The following is a 20,391-nucleotide window of genomic DNA, read 5'->3' on the forward strand; positions in this document are numbered from 1 at the left end:
CCAAGAGATGGTACCATATTATTTCAAATTTATCCTAAGGTTTGAAGTCTAATGGTTTTAAATTTTATGTTAAATATTAAAAACAATTTTTAAGATTCTCCATCAATCTGGTAGAACTCTTAAAAAATACTTCTTCACCTCAAGAGTATTCAAGAATCTTATTTAATTTCTTGAAGAAGCTCTGTCGTCAAAAAAAAATTATTTATTATTATTATTATTATTATCAATTTTCGTTGAATATAAATCTAATTATTCCACCATTTGGATCAAATTTTCTTTTGAATTTCTAAAATTTTCATCATTTTGACCTATTTAAAAATTATCTTTTTTTTTGAAAAGAAAATAATATTAGAAACAATTTTTAAGCGTCTCCATCAATCTGATAAAACTCTTAAAAAATACTTCATCACCTCAAGAGCATTCAAGAACCCTATTTAATTTCTTGAAGAGGCTCTGTCGTCGAAAAAATATTTATTTATTATTATTTATTATTATCAATTTTCGTTGAAAATAAATCTAATTATTTCACCATTTGGATCAAATTAAAAATATTTTCTCTTTTGAATTTCTAAAATTTTAACCATTTTTGATCTATTTAGAAATTCTCTTTTTTTTTTTTTTGGAAAGAAAATAATATGAAAATTATTTTTATTGAAATTTCATCTAAATTATTCCATCATTTGGGTCAAATTTAGAGAAAATTTCTCACATAGAGATTTATTAAAAATTTACCATTTGAAATTTCTAAAAATCTCATCTTTAGATAATTGTCAAATATTTTCAATCCAAATTTTTATTTGAAAAAAAATACAATTACTTGTATTGAAATTTTATCTAAATCATTCCACCATTTGAACTAAATTTAAAAAATATTTCTCACTTAGAGAATTCTTAAAAAATTATTATATGTCCAATGGGATAAATACAATACATGAGCCTAACATTTATGTCTTTTAAATGCTTAAGTTGAAAGCTCAACTTTACATGGTTTTTCCAACCATTCTTTCAATTTGCAATAATACAAACTTCCCACACTTTTCATTTTGTTGCTATAACACTAACAAATTATTTCATTTTCTTTTTTCCAATAATTGAGTAAATTTTTGAAGCCAACAAAATGATTTGGGAATGGTTATTGGTACTTGGTAATCATGGCCTTAAAGGTTTACTAATTAAAACCTTTGTATTTGACAAGAACTTTCCTAAGGTCCACAATTACTATACAGATGCACAATCACAATAACTTAAAAACAATGTCCAATGGGATAAGTATAATATATGAGCCTAACATTTATGTCTTTTAAATGCTTAAGTTGAAAGCTCAACTTTACATGGTTTTTCCAACCATTCTTTCAATTTGCAATAGTACAAACTTCCCACACTTTTCATTTTGTTGCTATAACACTAAAGATGCACAATCACAATAACTTAAAAACAATGTCCAATGGGATAAGTACAATATATGAGCCTAACATTTATGTCTTTTAAATGCTTAAGTTGAAAGCTCAACTTTACATGGTTTTTCCAGCCATTCTTTCAATTTGCAATAGTACAAACTTCCCACACTTTTCATTTTGTTGCTATAACACTAACAAATTATTTCATTTTCTTTTTTCCAATAATCGAGTACATTTTCGAAGCCAACAAAATGATTTGGGAATGGTTATTGGTACTTGGTAGTCATGGCCTTAAAGGTTTACTAATTAAAACCTTTGTATTTGACAAGAACTTTCCTAGGGTCCACAATTACTATACATATGCACAATCACTATAACTTAAAAACAATGTCCAATGGGATAAGTACAATACATGAGCCTAACATTTATGTCTTTTAAATGCTTAAGTTTTAATTTTTTTCCAATGTTTTGGTGTTGTCATTTTTATCTTTTTTGGCTCCGATGGGACAAATTCTTGATAGGCTTAAAGCTTTTGGTGAATTTGAGGCAGATAAAAAAGATTTTCTTAAATCTTAAATTTTAATGAATTTAAATTATTATTTTATTTTTAATTAAATTTAATGAAATATGAATAAGTTGGCAATAAATATAAACGTTGAATCCTGTTGTTTTTTTTTTTTTTTTTTTTCATTTGTTTAGGATAATCATATTTGTAGTAATGGAAATGTACTTTTTATTTATTTATTTTGTATTTGTGTGTTTGAATGCTATTTAGGAATTTGTTTGTTTGTGTGCTTATGAAATGTAATGTTGTTTTGTTCTTACGGATTGCTTTCATTAAAATACTCTTTTTGTGTATTATACTTTTTGACAAGGTTTTTATTGAAGAATCGGAAGGTACATTTTTAATTAATTAGTTTAACTATAATTTTATGATTTATATTATAATATTATTGATAATATTAGTTATAATTAGTGGGATTGATGCCATCCATTTGTTTTTAAAAAAATGTGAATTACATTCGAACTATGTTAAAATATTATTGGTGATGCAAAAGAGACAAAAAAAAAAAAAATGTAGATGAGATTCATAGATTAGCAAATATGTCTTCTTGAAAGTAGTAAATAAAATAATTGCATTTATGTTGAAAATTTTGATGTCGTTCTTTAAGCAGCTTACTCTTTCAATTAATGTTTTATTTTGACTTTTTTTCTTCTACTGGTAATGTATGAGTCACGACTAATTGTGTGATAAAAAAATAAATTCTTTATTATCTCTTTTTATTGAAGAATTTTATGATTTGTAAGAGTGAATTAAATTAGAAGATAAAACAAAAAAAAAAATATCTTTGTATGCATTATAGGTGGATTTATTTTTTGATATTAAACTCACATACAATTCAAATTGTTTGTCTCCCCAGATTGGTTGGAGAGTTTCTTTTCATTAAATTATCTATTTTATTTAATTTTGCATATTCCTATTGATTAATCTGTGCTTGTTTAATTACATTCTATTCGAGCCGGCCGCAAAACGCAGGAATTATGCTAGTTTGATTTAATATTTAATGTATAGCTATTCAAATCCTCATTCCCGTATAGAATAAAAAAAAAATCTAAAGACCCATTTGCCCCTAACTCTCTTCTTAATTTCTTACTACCCCCACCATCTTGGAGCCTAGCAAGGAGTAGCCTAGGACCACCAAGGCACCAACCTCCAAGAGACAAAACTAAAACAACATTATCTCTAAGTAAACCAGGAAAAAGTCTGAATAAAGTTTTATAGCTGAAGCTCGTTAAATTTTTTATAAAAAAGTAAATTAAAATTAAAATTAAAAAATTTTATAATATAAATTAAGTATATAAAATTTAAAAATTTTTAATACATTTATTAAATAAATATTTTTAGTAAAAATATTGATAAAATTTTTATTCTTAAATATTATGGATCAAATTTAAATTATAAATAATATTTTTAATAATTATTTTATATATTATTAATCTTCACATTAAATTTATCAAATTGTCTATATAAATTTTTTATTAAATCGCTTTAAAAAAATTCATAAATTTTTCTTAAATAATTTCATGTAAGTTCTGTCTAATAAATTGACAGAGCCAGTAGGGGCCTTAACCACAATAAAGACTCGTACAATTCATTCATTGTCATGAAACAACAAATTGACGATTGGAAAATGAAAATTACAATTGGTTATTGGTGTACCGCAAGAGGAAAAATTGTTACCAACATTCATAAAATTTAATATCGGTTCGAAGACGAAAGTAAACTTCCCCTTCAAAGGCATCAGTCATCAAAGTAGCCACTCCTCTAGCCATGAAGAAGTCACCAGTTCCACCAATTACTGAGATATCCCTGGTCTTGTTCATCAATGGATCAGCCCCAGCAAAGTTTATGCTTCCCGTATGCTCGGTAGAATTGAAAACGAAAGAGAAACCGAACCAAGCAGTGAAAATGTCTTTCTTATCATAGATATAAAAGCCTTGTGCACGACCAACTGGGGTTGAATGCAAATTGTTATCTAAGGTAATGGGATCATCAAACACTACTAAATCTCCGAAATGGTTTTGTCCCGCCAAAAGGGTCCTATTGGCCCATTGTGGTGCACCTACGATGGCTGAAGTCGCATTCTTCGCATTCTTGCCATTGTAAATTATGTCATGGAAATAAAACACCATGCTCTTGCAAGGCTTCCGGGCCCGAACTTTTTGAGTTGTTGCAGCAGTAGATATGGAGATGAGGGAGAGAAGGAAGAAAAGTAGCAGAAATCTCTTAGCTTCCATTGTTATTTCAGAGGAAGAAGGTTGAAAACACTATGAAATAACAGATTGTGTGCTTTTGATAAAACTTGCAGCTGCCTACTTATAGCAAATTCCTATTGTGAGAACTTATGCTTGGCTTTGAAGGAATGATTGGATAGCAGTGACTCCACCAAAAGAAACTACGTCCATTGACTTACTCTTCAATCAGCTGGAGCCTACGCATTATTGAACTGATCCTCTTCGATAGCTTCAGATCAAAGATTAAAGCAATTTTTGGATGCTTTAAGGAAATTAGGCAGACCAACATTGTTGTGTTTTTCTTTATCTTTAAGGAACAGTTGAATTAATGCTTTAACTCAAGGGATGCTTTGGTGATAAATGGTCCTATATAGGATCTGTGACAGGACACCTTTTCTCACGTTATGACAGATTGATAGTGCAGTGCATATTTCTTAAGATTTACTGTTCTGTTCCAAAGGGAAAATCGCATTTTAATATTCATTTTCATTTCTAGGAATCGAATTGGACATATATTAATCTAAGGTGGAGCTTACACTTTTAAAGATGTTGTTAACGAAGAGTATGGTGAAAAGTATTATCAAATTAAAATTATTTAAAATAATTAAACATGTTTCTTCTATGAATTTCTCATGTTCTAATAAATTACCATAAGAATTTAATATTTAATTCAATCGATTTATATAATCACTTTTAAAAAGTGATATTATTTTTTTTATCTTTAAATTTGTGATTTTCTTTGTATAAAAAAAACAAAAATTATCATACAATTTTTAGTTTTAGACTTTAAAACTTGCATTTTTCAGGTTTCCTAGAAATTAAAGAAAGAACCTTTTATTTTTTGTCTAAGTTGTTTAATTCAGCTTCAACTTTTTGACATAAAAAAAAATCAGAAGTTGAACCAAATAACTGAATAAGTATATATAAAATTAGTTTCGTTTTGCCCTTGTTTTTTTTTTTTTTTTTCTCATGCTTTCAATTTTCATTTTGGAGGTTTGCAAATTAAATATTTGGGAAACATTCTATAATGTTACGATTGTAAATCATGTAGTTAATTATTTTTCCGGGGAAGAAGTAAAAGAATGCTATTATAAAGATTAAGAACTAGCAGTGTGTAGGTGGTGGTCTGGCATCAATTAGGTCTACCAAATGGTTCATTTCGGTTTAAACGAGGGGACCTGCCAGGTGCATCCTTTCTGAAATTTGAAGAAAGCGGGAAGGATTCACCTGACACTTAAGGCTTACTTTAATATTATTGATTGCTAAATGTTTGATATATAAGATTTGGAGATATCATGATAATAATATATAAGGATAATTACTTTATATTATATTCAATTTGTATATTAAAAATAGATAGGATTGGTAGCAAAATTAATCTTCCTCTTATCATAAAATAATTCAATCCTCTTAAAATAAAGAAGTTTATTTTATGGAATTAAATCTATATGTTTTATTATATTTTAAAAATTATATTAATAATTTAAATTGTATAAATTTTAAAAAAAGATAATTTTGATCAATAAATAAATTATTATATTTATTTCAAATTATTGTACATATCAAATATAAGATAAGATTGTTAAAGCGAGTTATTTCACATCAAATAAATATTCAATTTCTTTTAGTCTTATATTCAAGTTTAGATTCTTCATTTATAACTAATTGATTTTAAGTTGGATACTTAACATGTTATTAAAGTCAAGATTTTCTTTCCATTGCTCAATAAAGTATCAGAGTCAAAATTTTTTTTTGTTATATTTTCTAAATCTGTCATGTAATAGGCTTACTTCATCTTTGTCTACACAGTTTCTTTCATCTTCACCTACACTTAATGGGGCTTGTTATAATGGGTTATCTCAAATCTGTCACGTTGTCACATAATAGGCTTCTTTCATTTATGTCTATACAGCTTCTTTCATCTTCACGTATACGTAATGAGAGCCTATTAAAGTGAGTTATCTCAAATTTATCACGTAGTACGCTTCTTTTATTTTTGTCTACACAATTTCTTTCATCTTCGTTTACATATGATGTGAGCTTATTAAAGTGAATTATTTTACATCTAATAAATTTTATATTTAGACTGAGTTCCTCTACTTATAGTTAATTAATTTTAAATTAGATACTAAATAAAGATGATATTATTTAATTTAATTTTATTCATATTATTATTTATTTTATTTTATCATAATCTTATATATCAAATATAATCTTAAAATATTATATACATGTAAATTGAAACTGAAAACTAAACTATATTGAGAATTTCTTATTTCACTCCCTCTTTACCAGAAAAATTAGCTGTACTTGTATTGATTTTTTAAACAAAAAGACAAAATGTTGCCGAACCTTTTGCTGGCATCCCAATTAAATGGCATCGCAATATTCCAAAGAAGCAAAAGAAGAAAAAGTCTTCTCAGCAAAAGCTCAAAGAAAGATATAAAAATGGAGACCCTGAAGTTGATCTCCTTGGTGAACCCTCAGGAAAGTTTGACTACTATGTCATCTATCCTAAGAAAAACAAACCACCCTCTCAAACCTTCTCTGGGATCTGAAGAGTAACAAAGTGCTCTTGAGGTCCTGCTGAAAGAATACATTGATCAAAGTTTGTGGCTTGAACATATACACATAGCTCTGATACCATTTATACACATAGCTCTGATACCATTTATACACAGCGGCAGGTAGTACGGCCAAGGCTCTGGCAACTGAGCATCTGATCAAAGGCTAACATATCTAATTTCACGAGAAAGTGAAATCCAATGAGGTGAAATTCAAATCTTTGGATACCATACTTTACAGCTAAAATCTCTCGTTCAGTGAAAGCATAAGTGATACCAGTGTTGTTTTCAGCCATGTATCTGAGTTCTTGATCAAGAAGTCAAAATCAATAGATGATAGCAACTATCTTAGCAAATGAGTATGATGGAATTTGCGGATAAAGTGTGACAGATTCAAAGTCAGTCTCTTTTAATAATGATACGAGTATGATGCAAATAATTATTACGCTTGAAGCAATAATCACAATAATACAGAAGTAATAGACAACAATTAATAATCAAATACGCAAGAAAAATAAAGCACATCAAGATTTACGTGAAAAATCCTCTAATGTAGAGGAAAAAAATCACGGGCCACCAAAAAAATCTTCACTATCAAATAATAGTTATACAAAGTTCTTCTCTAGCTAAAACTAGAGCTAATCAACAACTAGAGAAACAATTGGAGAAATCTCACCAAATAAGTGACTCAACAAATACATCCTGGATTTGTTCCTAGAGAGCTTCAAACCCGATCTTCACCATTCAAAATGTAGAACTCTGAATCATAAATCTCCTAACAAGGTTCCAACTCAATCGGACCACGGATCGACTTTCGTTCAACCAACTCTCCCTTCTCCTTTTTCTCTCTCTGCTTTTCTTGGTTTTTCTTTTTTTCTGCTTGGTTTTCGACACATTCCTAAAACAACCTCACCTCTTTTTTATTAAGTAGCTAGGACTCTGTGTAAAATAAAAGATTAAGGCCCATGGCTTTTATTTGGTCCAAAACCACTTACATGGGACTGGACCCCATTTTTCTAACAATCTCGCCCTCCAGCTCCATTAAGAGGAGATTCATCAGCATAGCAGTTTCATTTGAAACTTACTTTGGCCAGGGAACTCATTCCGGCCAAGTTACTGCAAAGCTCAAGCTTTTTCCTGGGAAGTATCTTAGTTAACATATCTGCTACATTCTTATCAGTATGGACTTTCTTCAATAACATCTGCTGTTCTTCAATCACTGAACGTAACCAATGATATCTAACATCAATGTGCTTTGTTCTAGCATGGTACATGGTATTCTTACTCAAATCTAAAGCACTCTGACTATCACAAAATATCACATACTCTTTCTAATTCAACTTCGATTCAAGAAGAAAACGTTTCATCCAAAGCATTTCTTTACATGCTTCGATTGCTATAATATACTCAGCCTCTGTAGTTGACAAAACAACACACTTCTACAACTTAGATTGCCAAGATATAGCTTTTCTTGCAAAAGTGAACAAATACCCTGAAGTAGATTTTCTACCATCAAGATCGCCTGTCATATCAGCATCAGTAAACCCTTCTAGAACTGGTTGTGAAACTTTTTAAGTTAAGCACATTTTTTAGGTACCCCTCAAATATCTAAAAATCCATTTCACTGCTTCCCAGTGAACCCTCCCTGGATTAGAAAAAAATCTGCTCACTACACCAATTGCATGAGCAATGTCAGGCCTTGTATAAATCATAAGAGACATTAAAAAACCGACTACAGAAGAATAAGGAATACTAGACATAGCTAGTTGCTCTTCTTTAGACACTGGATAAGATTTCCTACTTAGATGAAAATGGTTGGCAAGTGAACTGCTAACTGATTTAGCATGTTGCATGTTGAATTTACCAAGCACTCGTTCAACATACTTTTTTTGTGACAACCACAGCTTTCCAGCTCTCTTATCCCGGATAATGTCCATACCAAGAATCTACTTTGCTGGACCTAAATCTTTCATATCAAAGGACTTAGACAATTATTCTTTCAACCTGCAAACCATACTATCATCTTGTCCTACAATCAACATATCATCAACATATAATAATAGGATAATGAAGTTACCATTAGGAAATTGTTTAACATACACACAAGAATCCGCTGATGTTCTTTTATAGCTATGACTCACCATAAAAGAATCAAACTTCTTGTACCATTGTGGCGGAGCTTGTTTCAAGCCATACAAGCTTTTCTTCAATTTGTAAACTAAATGCTCTTTCCCTTTCACTTCAAAACCCTCAGGTTGATTCATATAAATGTCCTCCTACAAATCACCATGTAAAAATACAGTTTTAAGATCAAGTTGCTCAAGTTCAAGATTTAAACTAACTGCCAATCCTAGTACCACTCGAATAGAACTCATTTTTACAACTGGAACAAAAATCTCATCAAAATCGATGCCTGATTTCTGAGAAAAACCTTTTACTACCAATCGAGCTTTGTACCTCACTAGTTTGTCACCATCTTTTTTCAACTTGAACACCCATTTATTCGTTAATGGCCTCTTTCCTGTTGGAAGTTTAACAAGATCATAAGTACCATTCTTTCGCAATGACTCCATCTATTCTTTCATTGCTTTTAACCAATGCTCTCTATCCGGAGTAGTCTGTACATCTTGAAAGCTTTCTGGCTTCCCTTCACTGGTAACTAAAATAAAATCTAAACTTAGATACCTAGTAGATAGCCTGCGCTCTCTAGTAGATCTCCTGGGCTGAGACTCTACATCACTTGATGCCTAAGGTAGCTCCTCCTGCTCAACACTCTCAACTAAAGAGGATTGCTCCCCCTGCTCAAAACTAATAGCATCTAGCTCATCACCAACTGTAGCTGGCTCATTCATATCCCCAAGTTCTGTTTCTTGCTCATTTTTACCATCTGTGGCTCTTTCTTGTGAAATCTCTGTCGGTGTTGAAACATCATACTCAACAGTAACCTGTGTGTCTTCTCATTTTTTTCAAAGTCTGTTATGGTTTTTTTTTCATGAAAGACCACATCCCTGTTTCTGACTGTCTTTCTTTTTACTGGATCTCATACCCTGTAATCAAATTTCTCATCACCATATCCTACAAACACATACTGTATAGCTTTACTGTCTAGCTTTGATCTCTGCTCTTTCGACACATACATGAATGCTTTACACCCAAAAACTTTCAAATGAGAGTATAAAGTATCGTTTTCTGTCCACACTCTTTCTGGAATGTCAAAGCCCAAAGGAACTGATAGTGACCTGTTAAGTAAATAACAAGCTGTGTTGATTGCTTCACCCTAGAATGGATTTGATAATTTTGTCATCCTCAACATACATCTGACTTTTTTCACAATGGTGCGATTCATTCTTTCAGCTATACCATTATGCTGCGGTGTCCTCTCATGCCTGATCCCATGCTTTGAGCAATACTCTTCAAAACCTTTAGATGTGTATTCTCTACCATTATCAGTTTGAATACACTTCAAGGGTAACCCTATCATCCTTTCAACCATGGCATAAAATTTTTGAAAATACTGTAGTACCTGACTTTTGTATTTCAACATATACACCCAAGTCTTACGTGAAGCATCATCAATAAAAGTAACAAAATATCTGCTACCACCTAATGACTCAACCTCAATGGGACCATATACGTCAGAATAAATTAATTTCAATCTATTTTCTTTTCTCTGAGAACTTTTACGAAAAGAAACTCTATGATGTTTACCAAACAAACAATAATCACATGAATCGAGAGACATACCTTTGGTCAAGGGAATGAGAGACTGTCTTGTCAAAACCTGTAACCTTTTTTCACTCATGTGTGCCAGCCTCTTGTGCCACAAGTTTGCTGAAGCATCATTTTCAACGGTATTTACTTGGTTATCGTTCAATTGCATCTATGTCTTATACATTGTGCAGCATAGTTTTTCTCTTGCAACTACCATAGATCCTTTGAGAAGCTTCCACTGTCCATTCTTTTGTCGGCTTTCATATCCCTCCTTATCAAGGACATTAATAGCAAGTAAATTTATTCTCATATCTGGAATATGTCTGACATCTCTCAAAGTCAACATGTAGCCTGTACTAGTTTGTACAATAATATCACCAATCCCAACAATCTGTGACACACTCTTATTTCCCATCTTGGTACAATCAAAGTCTCCTGCTTTGTAAGTTGTAAACAACTCTCTCTTAGGAACACAATGATATGCCACTCCTGTGTCAACTATCCACTCAATACCGGAATCACTAACATGATTACAATCACCATGTGTACAAATCAAAGTAACTGAATCACTATCTGAATTCACTGCTGCAACATTGTCATCATCTGAACTATTGCCTTTCTCATCTTTTCATTCTTGCTTTAAGATTTTACAGTTTCGTTTTATATGACCCGCCTTACCACAATGGAACACTTCACTTTACCTCTAGACTTGGATCTATGTTTAGACTTACCACGACTTTTTGAGTCCTGACCTTTGTCGATGTTTCTATCCCTATTCTCTGTGACTAGAGCTTGATTTCCAGGGTCTACATCTTTTCGCCTCGCTTCTTCATTAAGCATATTGTCCTTTATCATCTCCAATGTCACTTTATAATCAAGAGCTGAATTAAGAACAGTCACAACTAGAGTATTTCAGCTGTCTGGCAATGAACCCAAAAGAAATAATGCCTTCATTTCATCATCCATCTTAAGCTCCATAGTAGTCATCCGATTAAATATATCTTAAAAATCACTCAAGTGCTCTGTAACAGATCATCCATCCCTATACTGTAAAGTTGTAAGCTTTTTAACAAGCATAACTTTATTCATACTTATTTTTTTTTCATACAATGCTGCCAATTTTTCTCAAACAATGTGAGCATCTGATTCCTGCGCTACATGATGGAACACGTTGATATCAACCCATTTTCTGATTGTAGCCAACGTTTTTCTACCTAGCTTCTTCTAGCTTTCATCTTTTATATCTGTTGGTTTAGTCGAATCACCCAATACTGGCTCATACAAATCTTTACAGTATAGATGATCCTCCATCATAGGCTTCCAAATTGAATAATTCGATGCTGTCAATTTTATCATGGAACTTGTTTCACCCTCCATGATCCCAAACAGAATTTACTTCTATCTTGGGTTGCTTCTGTATCGATATCTCAAAATAACCCTCGCTCTGATACCACTTGTTGTGCCTGAAGCAATAATCACAACAATACATAAACAATAGACAACAATCAATAATCAAATACGCAGGAAAAATAAAGCACACCAAGATTTACGTGAAAAACCCTCCAGTGTAGAGGAAAAAAACCACGGGCCACCAGAAAAATCTTCACTATCAAATAATAGTTATACAAAGTTCTTCTTTAGCTAAAACTAGAGCTAATTAACAACTAGAGAAACAATTGGAGAAATCTCACCAAATAAGTGACTCAACAAATATACTTTGAATTTATTCCTAGAGAGCTTCAAACCCGATCTTCACCTTTCAGAATGTAGAACTCTGAATCATAAACCTCCTGACAAGGTTCCAACTCAATCGGACCACGGATCGACTTTCGTTCAACCAACTCTCCCTTTTCCTTTTTCTCTCTCTGTTTTTCTTGGCTTTTCTTCTTTTTCTGCTTGGTTTTCGACACATACCTAAAACAACCCCACCTCTTTTTTATTAAGTAGCTAGGGCTCTGTGTAAAATAAAAGATCAAGGCCCATGGGCTTTACTTGATCCAAAACCACTTATATGGGATTGGACCCCATTTTCCTAACAATAACAAGGCAACAAGCAGAAGAGTAAAGGCAAGGCACATTTGTGCAAATTAGAGAATTGAGACATGAAGAGCTTAACAAGACACGCATGGAATTCCTTTTTGGAACTGTCTCCTGTCCCTTGTGGTGAACATGTATCCGATAGCCAAGCAGAAAGTATCCTTTCTTAAAATTTGGATGAAGAATTATAAAGTTGGTCAGCAATATTGGTTTCTTTTGTTTTAGAGTAATTCTCCAAATTTATTGTTATTTCCTACATTAATCTCTGACACCATGTAAGTTGTCTTTGGTCTACACAAGACCCGTTGGTCCTTGCAAGTTAAGACTTGAAATTTCAACTTGAATATATGATCAGGTTCGAATCTTGGGAGTAAAGAGTGTGATTTATTGGATGGGATATAGTTAAATCTCTCGTAGTTCAACCTACATCCAAAAGGATTTCCATATGACATAATGTTAAGAGGCAAAGAAATCAGAAACTGAAAAAGGGTCAACAAGAATCATATTATGGAGGACTGTATACATGTTTCAATAAATTTCAGCACTTGCCCTATCACATTCTGCTATGAAACAAACACATTCACTTATTTTCCCCTTTTTTTTTATTTTCTTTTTCACCAGTGTTCATAGAACTTGATATCAACTTTGAGCCTGAAATACACTGCACCTTTAAAGGAATCAGTCATCAGAGTTTCAATTCCCCTGTGCATGAAGAAGTCTCCAGTGCCACCAACCATGTCTCTGGTCTTCTGCATTAGGGGATCAGCTCCAATGAAATTTATGGTGCCCTGGTAGTCTGTGCTGTAAAGAACAAATGAAAAGCCTAGCCAGGCGGTGCAGGTGTTTTTGGTATCATAAAGACACATGCCTTAAGCCCTGCCAATAGGCTTTGAGTAAAGGTTGTTGTCCGGGGTAATGGGATCATCAAAAACTGCTATGTTCCCGAAATGGAACTGATCTGCCAGGATGGTCAGGTTAGCTCCATTTGGAGCTGCAACAATGGCGGATGTGGCATTCTCTTTGTTCTGGCCATTGTAAATAATATCATGGAAGTAGAGAACTAACTGTTTGCATGGTTTATATTGCTTATTATTGAATGGATAGACTGAGGATACAACAAGAACCATGAAAAATGAAAGAAGAATGCAACAGTTTGATGCCATTGCCTCTATATATTAGACAAAATAAATAAGAAAAGAGAAATAATAGAAAAAAATTTTGGCTTTGAGGCATGAAATATACTTTTTTAAAAATAATTATACTTTTGAAAAATAATAAAACCTTAAATTCTCTAATTAGAAGCATTCAAAATAATTATATTGAAAGATTTATTTATAATAAAGAAACAGATATAAATTTTTATTCAAATGATTATGACATTATGTATAATCATGATATTTATGAATAATAATTTATTTATACTTAAATAGTTATGACCATTTATCATATGATAATTATTTTTGTTCAAACATAATTATTTAAAATATAAATAAAATTAATACAAAAATTAATTTTATTCATCTATAATTAAAAATTTCTATCCAATGTGAAATGCATCACATTCTAAACTACCAATAATAATTATTAAAAAAAATAAATAAGAGAAAAAAAATAATATAAAAAAATTTAGTTTTAAAGCGTGAAGAATATTTTTTTAAAGGTAATTTTACTTTTAAGATATAATAAAATCTCAAACTCTAAAATGAGAAGCAGTGAAAATGGTTATATTGAAATATTTATTTATAATAAATAACAGATATAAACTTTTATTCATATAGTTATGACCTTTTGTGTAATCATGATATTTATAAATAATAATCTATTTATATTCAAATAATTATAATCATTTATTATTTGATAATTATTTTTATTTAAATATAATTATTTAAAATATGAATAAAATTAATACAAAAATTAATTTTATTCAACCATAATTAAACTTTTTAATTTAATGTGAGATGCATCATATTTTAAATTAACACTATATCAAAAAAAAAAAAAAAAAAAAGAGAATAAGAGGGAGTGTCAAAATCTTAATAAATGAATTTCTAGTTCAGCTAGCAATTGTGAGGTGGTTTTCTCCACCTGTGGCGTCCCCTTTTATATAGAGCCTGCTACATGGATTTGCGTGAAAGTCGTTAGTTAAAGAACAATAAATTCAGTCCCATATTCAAAGTGACAGAGCACCTTGTGCCTGATATGCAAAAATGATGATATCAATCCTCCATTTTAGACTTTTCTGCTTATGCTTGTCTCTGCTACCTACTACTGTCACCATAGTTGCACCATTAAAATATTAACATTTGTGACTGAGTATGATGGAATTTACAAATGAAGGGTGACAGGTTTAGAGTCAATCTTCGATAATGAACAAATTGGAATTTACATATGAAGGCAAGGCAACAATCTGAAATTAAATCAAGGCACATATTTGAGCAAATTGGAATGGACTAAATTTCTCTATATTGTGATTGTGATGGCAGTCTGATACTTTGGTTTATAACGAAGAAAATTTAAATTTAGATGTGAAGATTTTAAGATGATATACACCATGGGATTCCTTAAGTATCAAATAGACCAAGCAGAATGATTTGATCTGAAACATATAATTAAGGTATTAGCTGCAAATTGAATGCTGTCCTTTTCCATAAGTTCTGGATGGAGAAATAGGAAATTGGTTTCTTTGTGTTTGGAACACTTGGTTCTCCCAGTTTATTGTTATTTTCTTACCATTCTCTGACGTCATGTAAGTTTTCTGGCCCCCAAGAGGCAACTCAACAATCAAAACTAGTTAAGAAACTCTTAACTTCGAATCTTGAGAATTGGCGCTCATTGTTGTATGAAATAATTAGGTTATCTCCTGTTCTATATTTGATTCATGTACCTTAAAAAGTTTTGTATGAAATAATAATAATAATAATAACGAACTCAAGTCAATCGCCTTTATCACAATAACATGTTTTTTAAATTTAAGTTTGGGGAAAGATTAGTGGCGTACACGGAGTTTGATTTTTGGTCAAAAATCCACTTCTTGTTTTTGGTAGGTGAATGATGAATTCTTCTTAAGGCGGCCTATATGAATCAAAAAGGGTTTTCGCTAGCGTTTTTAAATTTTTCTTTTTTTTTAGCAATTCACCAATTGCTGTAGTACTAATAATTTTGATTAAAAGAAGATAATAACTCCTATAATCTTTAATTTATAATAAAATATTTAATTTGATACATAAATTTTATAATTTGATATTTAAATTATAAATTTATTAATTAATATGATAATTAAAAAATTATTTATCAATCACGTATCATCATTTATAATTATTTTCATTAAAAATTTTATTACTATAATTTGAAGATTATCGATGATATTAATCCAAATAAAAATGTAAATCGTATAAGTTATGTCATCTCAACGGGCCTAATTACGTCATCATGGGCTTGGGCAGACACAGACTGACAGCTACTCCCCGCTGTAAATTTAAGAACGCGGTTTGGGCCCACGAGGATCGCATCTTGGCAGTATCATCAGCTTTCAGCTCATTGAAAACAGGGTTTCATTTTTTTATCCTGTTTGTGAGAAAACTTAGCAATAAATTTATTTCCCTCTAATTCAACCTCTTTAACATAGTTAATATTTCTACTAAGGATTCCTTGAATTCAAGAAGTTCCGTGTGCAATAAATTTTCGTAAAGATGTAAATTGTGCATGAAAATTCACCAATTTAAAAAAGTTAAATACAATTCAATTCAAGCAAAGAAATTCATTCTTGAAACTATTCAAAGAAAGGTTGATAAAGATCATAAAACTCATTCTTTTACAAGATTAATTATCACCAATCTCTAAATCATTCAAGCTCCTAGAGAAGGTAAAACTTGTCCAAATCTAAGACAAGTTACCAAGAAACTCATTGCCATATCGATGAACCAATTTATCGATCAACTGAGGTGCTTCTCAAAGGATATCGAAACGCCTTTTTTCTCCTATACTCCACAGAACCCTGTTTTCATAGTTGGAGGTTCCTCACCTCAATTCCTAATAACTAATTGCAAGAGCATAGATTTCTTGGAAATCTATCCTTCTATCCACTTGCATCCTTGTTACGAAGCCTAAAAACTATACGTCCCTTGGTTGAATCATAAGGACTCAATTCAACCCTAACCCTGTCTCCAGGCAATACACGTACAAAATTCTTTCTTATCTTTCCGGAAAGATAACCTAGAATTAAATCTTGATTGTCTAAAAGAACTCGAAACATACCATTGGGAAGTGATTCGGTAATTAAACCTTCATGAACAAATTTTTTGTCTCCCTGCTTCGCCATGGTTTTCTCAAACTTACTTTTGACTACCCTCTCACTGTCAGGGCCCCTTGAACTTGCTATCTTGCAAGTTAATGTTCTCGTTGTTGGCGACCTTCTCAGATTGAATTTTACCCAGATACTGAAAACAAAGAATACGATTCAGAATTTCAGAAATTGCATCATCCTTGATGACGAATAGGTTATCTAAGTTTCATCAAGTATAAGACATAAAATGGTTAGAAACCATAAGATTCTATCTGGGTTTGGATTAAAAAAACCTATCTTTACACTCATTAACAACAAAATGGGGGGAGTAAGACAGAAAAACCACCAACTAAATCAAACCCGTGGATATGGACGAACCCAGAAGTAATATAGACAGACAAAAAATGGGTTTTTAACAGCGAATGGAAAGACCTGAAAACTGAAAAAAATATATATATATAATTATAGAATAATTTAAATAAAGATGATGACCTACTTGATGAAAAAGTAACTGGAAACCGTATTTTGGCGGGGAAGAACCAGAAAGGAAAATGGAGTGTGAAGATTGGAGCAGAGGGAAGCCATAAATGGAGTGTGAAGATTGAAGCAGAGGTTCAATCCTCTCACTCCAACAGATGTTATCCGAGTAAAGTTATTCACTGTTACACGGCCTATGCTGTTTTAGTTACGGTACCAAACAAAACAGTGACACATTGGCTGTTGTCAAGATTCCTTCTTTCTTTTTGGTATTTTTATGCGGTCCATATTTCTTTCTTTCTTTTCTTTTAAGTATCTTCACATTTTCAGATTTACATATCATTAATATTAACTAGGGTATGACCGTGCTATACTGCGGGTTTTTTTTTTTTTTTGCTAAAATGATTAAATTTAATAAAACAAAATATAAATATAAATATAAAGTATAAAAAATCGTTAACATCAAATCATAACTGCTTAAAGATGATTACAAACAGATCATAAGATAGCTAAAATAAGAGGTGTAAGCTATTGTTAAAAAACAAAATTTTAATGGCTAAAAAGTAATATGGTTGTTTATGCAAAAGACTAAACATGATATGTTAAGTTTTACATATCTGGTTATAAATAATGACATAAAATATGCCTTCTTAAATCATTAAAAAAAAACAACGATCATAAAGATTTAAATAATTATCTATTATAAATTTTCTTCAACTATTAAAAAAGCCTTATTTTTAGTAGAGTATTTGAATCGAACAAACTAGCCTATGTAATTTTTCCGGACCATCAAGATAACATCAACATCATATGGTGAAACATATTTTTTGTAAGATGTAGCTGGGATATGCTTCATTTTAAAAAAAGTTGAACTTTAATTAAGAAGAATACAATGATGGTTAACAATTATTAATGCATATGTCATTCAAAAATTTAAATTATTTAAGTGTAAGAGAAATCATATGAAAGTAGTTTATATATGTTATATTATCAAAATGCATGATGATTAAATATTTATCTTTGTCATGGTATGTTCAAATGTTGGATAGTCAAAACCACGGTTATCATTTTCAATATTAGCATTCTTATCAAACTCAGTTTTGACATGATAATCTCACTTAAAAGTTGTATCATCAAAATAAATAATTTTTGTAGCCATTGTTTTTGCAATACCCTTTTGTTTTTGCTCTTTGAAAAAGTTGGTTAATTTGTTTGTTTATTTTCAGTTATGAACATAAATAAAACAAAAGTTAAAAAAAAAAGAGAACATGACATTTCTTATAAATTAAAGTTATTTGAAATCAAGGTATTACCTATTCTTGCTCGAAGGATTTTTTTATGGTAACAATACCAGTTCCAACATATAGAAAAGCATGAAAAGTTGCATCATTTTTGCTAGGGGTGAGAAAAAAATTAAGAAAACCGAAAAAAAATTGAACTGAATTGAATTATATATTTTTATTATTTTTATATATTTTTTAAATTTTTTAAAAATAAAATAATTACTTTATATATAAATCTATTGAAATAATATATAAAAAAATTTAAAATTTAAAAATCGATGAACCAAACTGATAGAATTCAGTTCAGATTGTGGTTTCAAGAAAAAGTCGATTTGAATTCGAATCGAATTTTGAAAATTTATAATACTATGCATTATCTGAAAAATCAAATTGATTCTGATCCTATTCGAATTGATATCATCCTTAATTGTTGTATTTCAATGTGAATAAATCATTACATTGCAAGCAATGTGCATCAATAAAATCTTTCCAACTATTTTAAAAGCATAATTGCATATTGATCTTAACTAAACGTATTTTAAATCGAGTAGGGAGCAAACTTTTAAGAAATATAGCTGTTTGAGTCTTAACATATTGTAGGTGTGTCTACATACAATCCATTGGAAGTCTCTGCAACCATAATGTTTATTTGAAATGATTTATCAATATAGATTTGAGAAGAAAGATGCATATATTGTTAATCAAAATTAACTTATGTTTGTACACCAATCATCAAAGAAAAACAAATCAGTAAATTTTGTTTGTTCCTTTTTGTCTTGAATAAATATATATATATATATATACACGTGTAAACCATACATATAAAACATACAAATAAAGCTGTTATTTTGTTTAGCAAGTAGTAACAAACTTAAAATATATAGAGTTAAATTGTATAACATTAAAATAATAGACAACATAATAGAAATTAATTAATATTTTATTACAAATTTATATTGATAATATATTTAGTAGAAAATACAATCAAACAAACCAAAAAAAGTATATATATATATATATATATATATATGCATATATTAAACTAAGAATTTGTTTAATATGTTTGAATTCAATGGTGTGCAAATGAGATAACGAAGAGAAATTTGATTATAATTTTTAATAGGTGGCAAATCAACTAAAAAAATATTTCACGAAAATAATGAACACAGGATAAAAAAAAAAGAATTTTGTTATTTACAAAACTTAAAAAAATTTTCTACAATCAGGAAACTTTTTTTAAAAATTTAATTACAATTAATAAAATAATTCGACCAAAACAATCATATGCATACTAAGGCATAATAAATAATAAAAAAAATAGTATACAAAGAGCATCTGGTTGAAATGTCAAGCAAAATTAAGATAAATGATAAAATATATATGCTTTCATTAGTTTTAATGATTTAAAATGCAAGAAAAAAATAGAAAAGAGGGAAATTGTAGTGAAACAATTTCGTTAAAGTGGAATCTTGAGAGACATCCTCGTGAAGCATAATCTTGAAAAACTTTGAAGCATGATCAAGGTTGACAAGGTTTTCAAACGATTCATCTTTTAGGTTTATCATTTTCAACAAAAAGGCTGGTACACCACGTGCCTTCAATTCTTGAAATATTTCATAGGTTGTATTTCAGCGTATGTTCAGTTCAGAGATAGAGTTTAAGTAAAGTTGTGACTGATCAAAATTTGGGTTTGAACCATTTTAAAGCAAGAAAGAGCAAAGTCAAGCATTGTATTTTTATGCTTTTTTTTTTGTTTCATTTCACACGGACATTTTGTATGGGTTTAATTTTATTCAGTTTTGATGGGCTTTCGACATAATGATATTTGATGATTTTTTTGTAAA

At 30.4% G+C, this 20,391-nt stretch overlaps 2 protein-coding genes and 1 pseudogene across 2 annotated transcripts; all 3 read right to left on the reverse strand.

The window, feature by feature from the left end:
- Window positions 1-3,438: 3,438 nt before the first annotated feature.
- LOC111290926 (dirigent protein-like) lies at window positions 3,439-4,258 on the reverse strand. Its single transcript, XM_022882449.2, has one exon. It carries the CDS (start codon window positions 4,194-4,196, stop codon window positions 3,636-3,638), a length of 561 nt encoding a protein of 186 aa, XP_022738184.1. The 5' UTR covers window positions 4,197-4,258; the 3' UTR covers window positions 3,439-3,635.
- An 8,861-nt stretch (window positions 4,259-13,119) lies between these two features.
- LOC111291253 (disease resistance response protein 206-like) lies at window positions 13,120-13,671 on the reverse strand (annotated as a pseudogene).
- A 2,576-nt stretch (window positions 13,672-16,247) lies between these two features.
- Window positions 16,248-17,453, reverse strand: LOC111291254 (Nucleic acid-binding, OB-fold-like protein). The gene is made up of 2 exons (XM_022882895.2): window positions 17,284-17,453; window positions 16,248-16,941 (listed from the first exon to the last, which is right to left on the reverse strand). The coding sequence occupies exons 1-2, from the start codon at window positions 17,370-17,372 to the stop codon at window positions 16,581-16,583; spliced, it is 450 nt and encodes a 149-aa protein (XP_022738630.1). The 5' UTR covers window positions 17,373-17,453; the 3' UTR covers window positions 16,248-16,580.
- Between the last annotated feature and the right edge of the window lie 2,938 nt (window positions 17,454-20,391).

The sequence above is a fragment of the Durio zibethinus genome, chromosome 11 (genome assembly GCF_047325235.1).
Source record: "Durio zibethinus cultivar Kanyao isolate XHJ-2024 chromosome 11, ASM4732523v1, whole genome shotgun sequence".
NCBI lineage: Eukaryota > Viridiplantae > Streptophyta > Magnoliopsida > Malvales > Malvaceae > Durio > Durio zibethinus.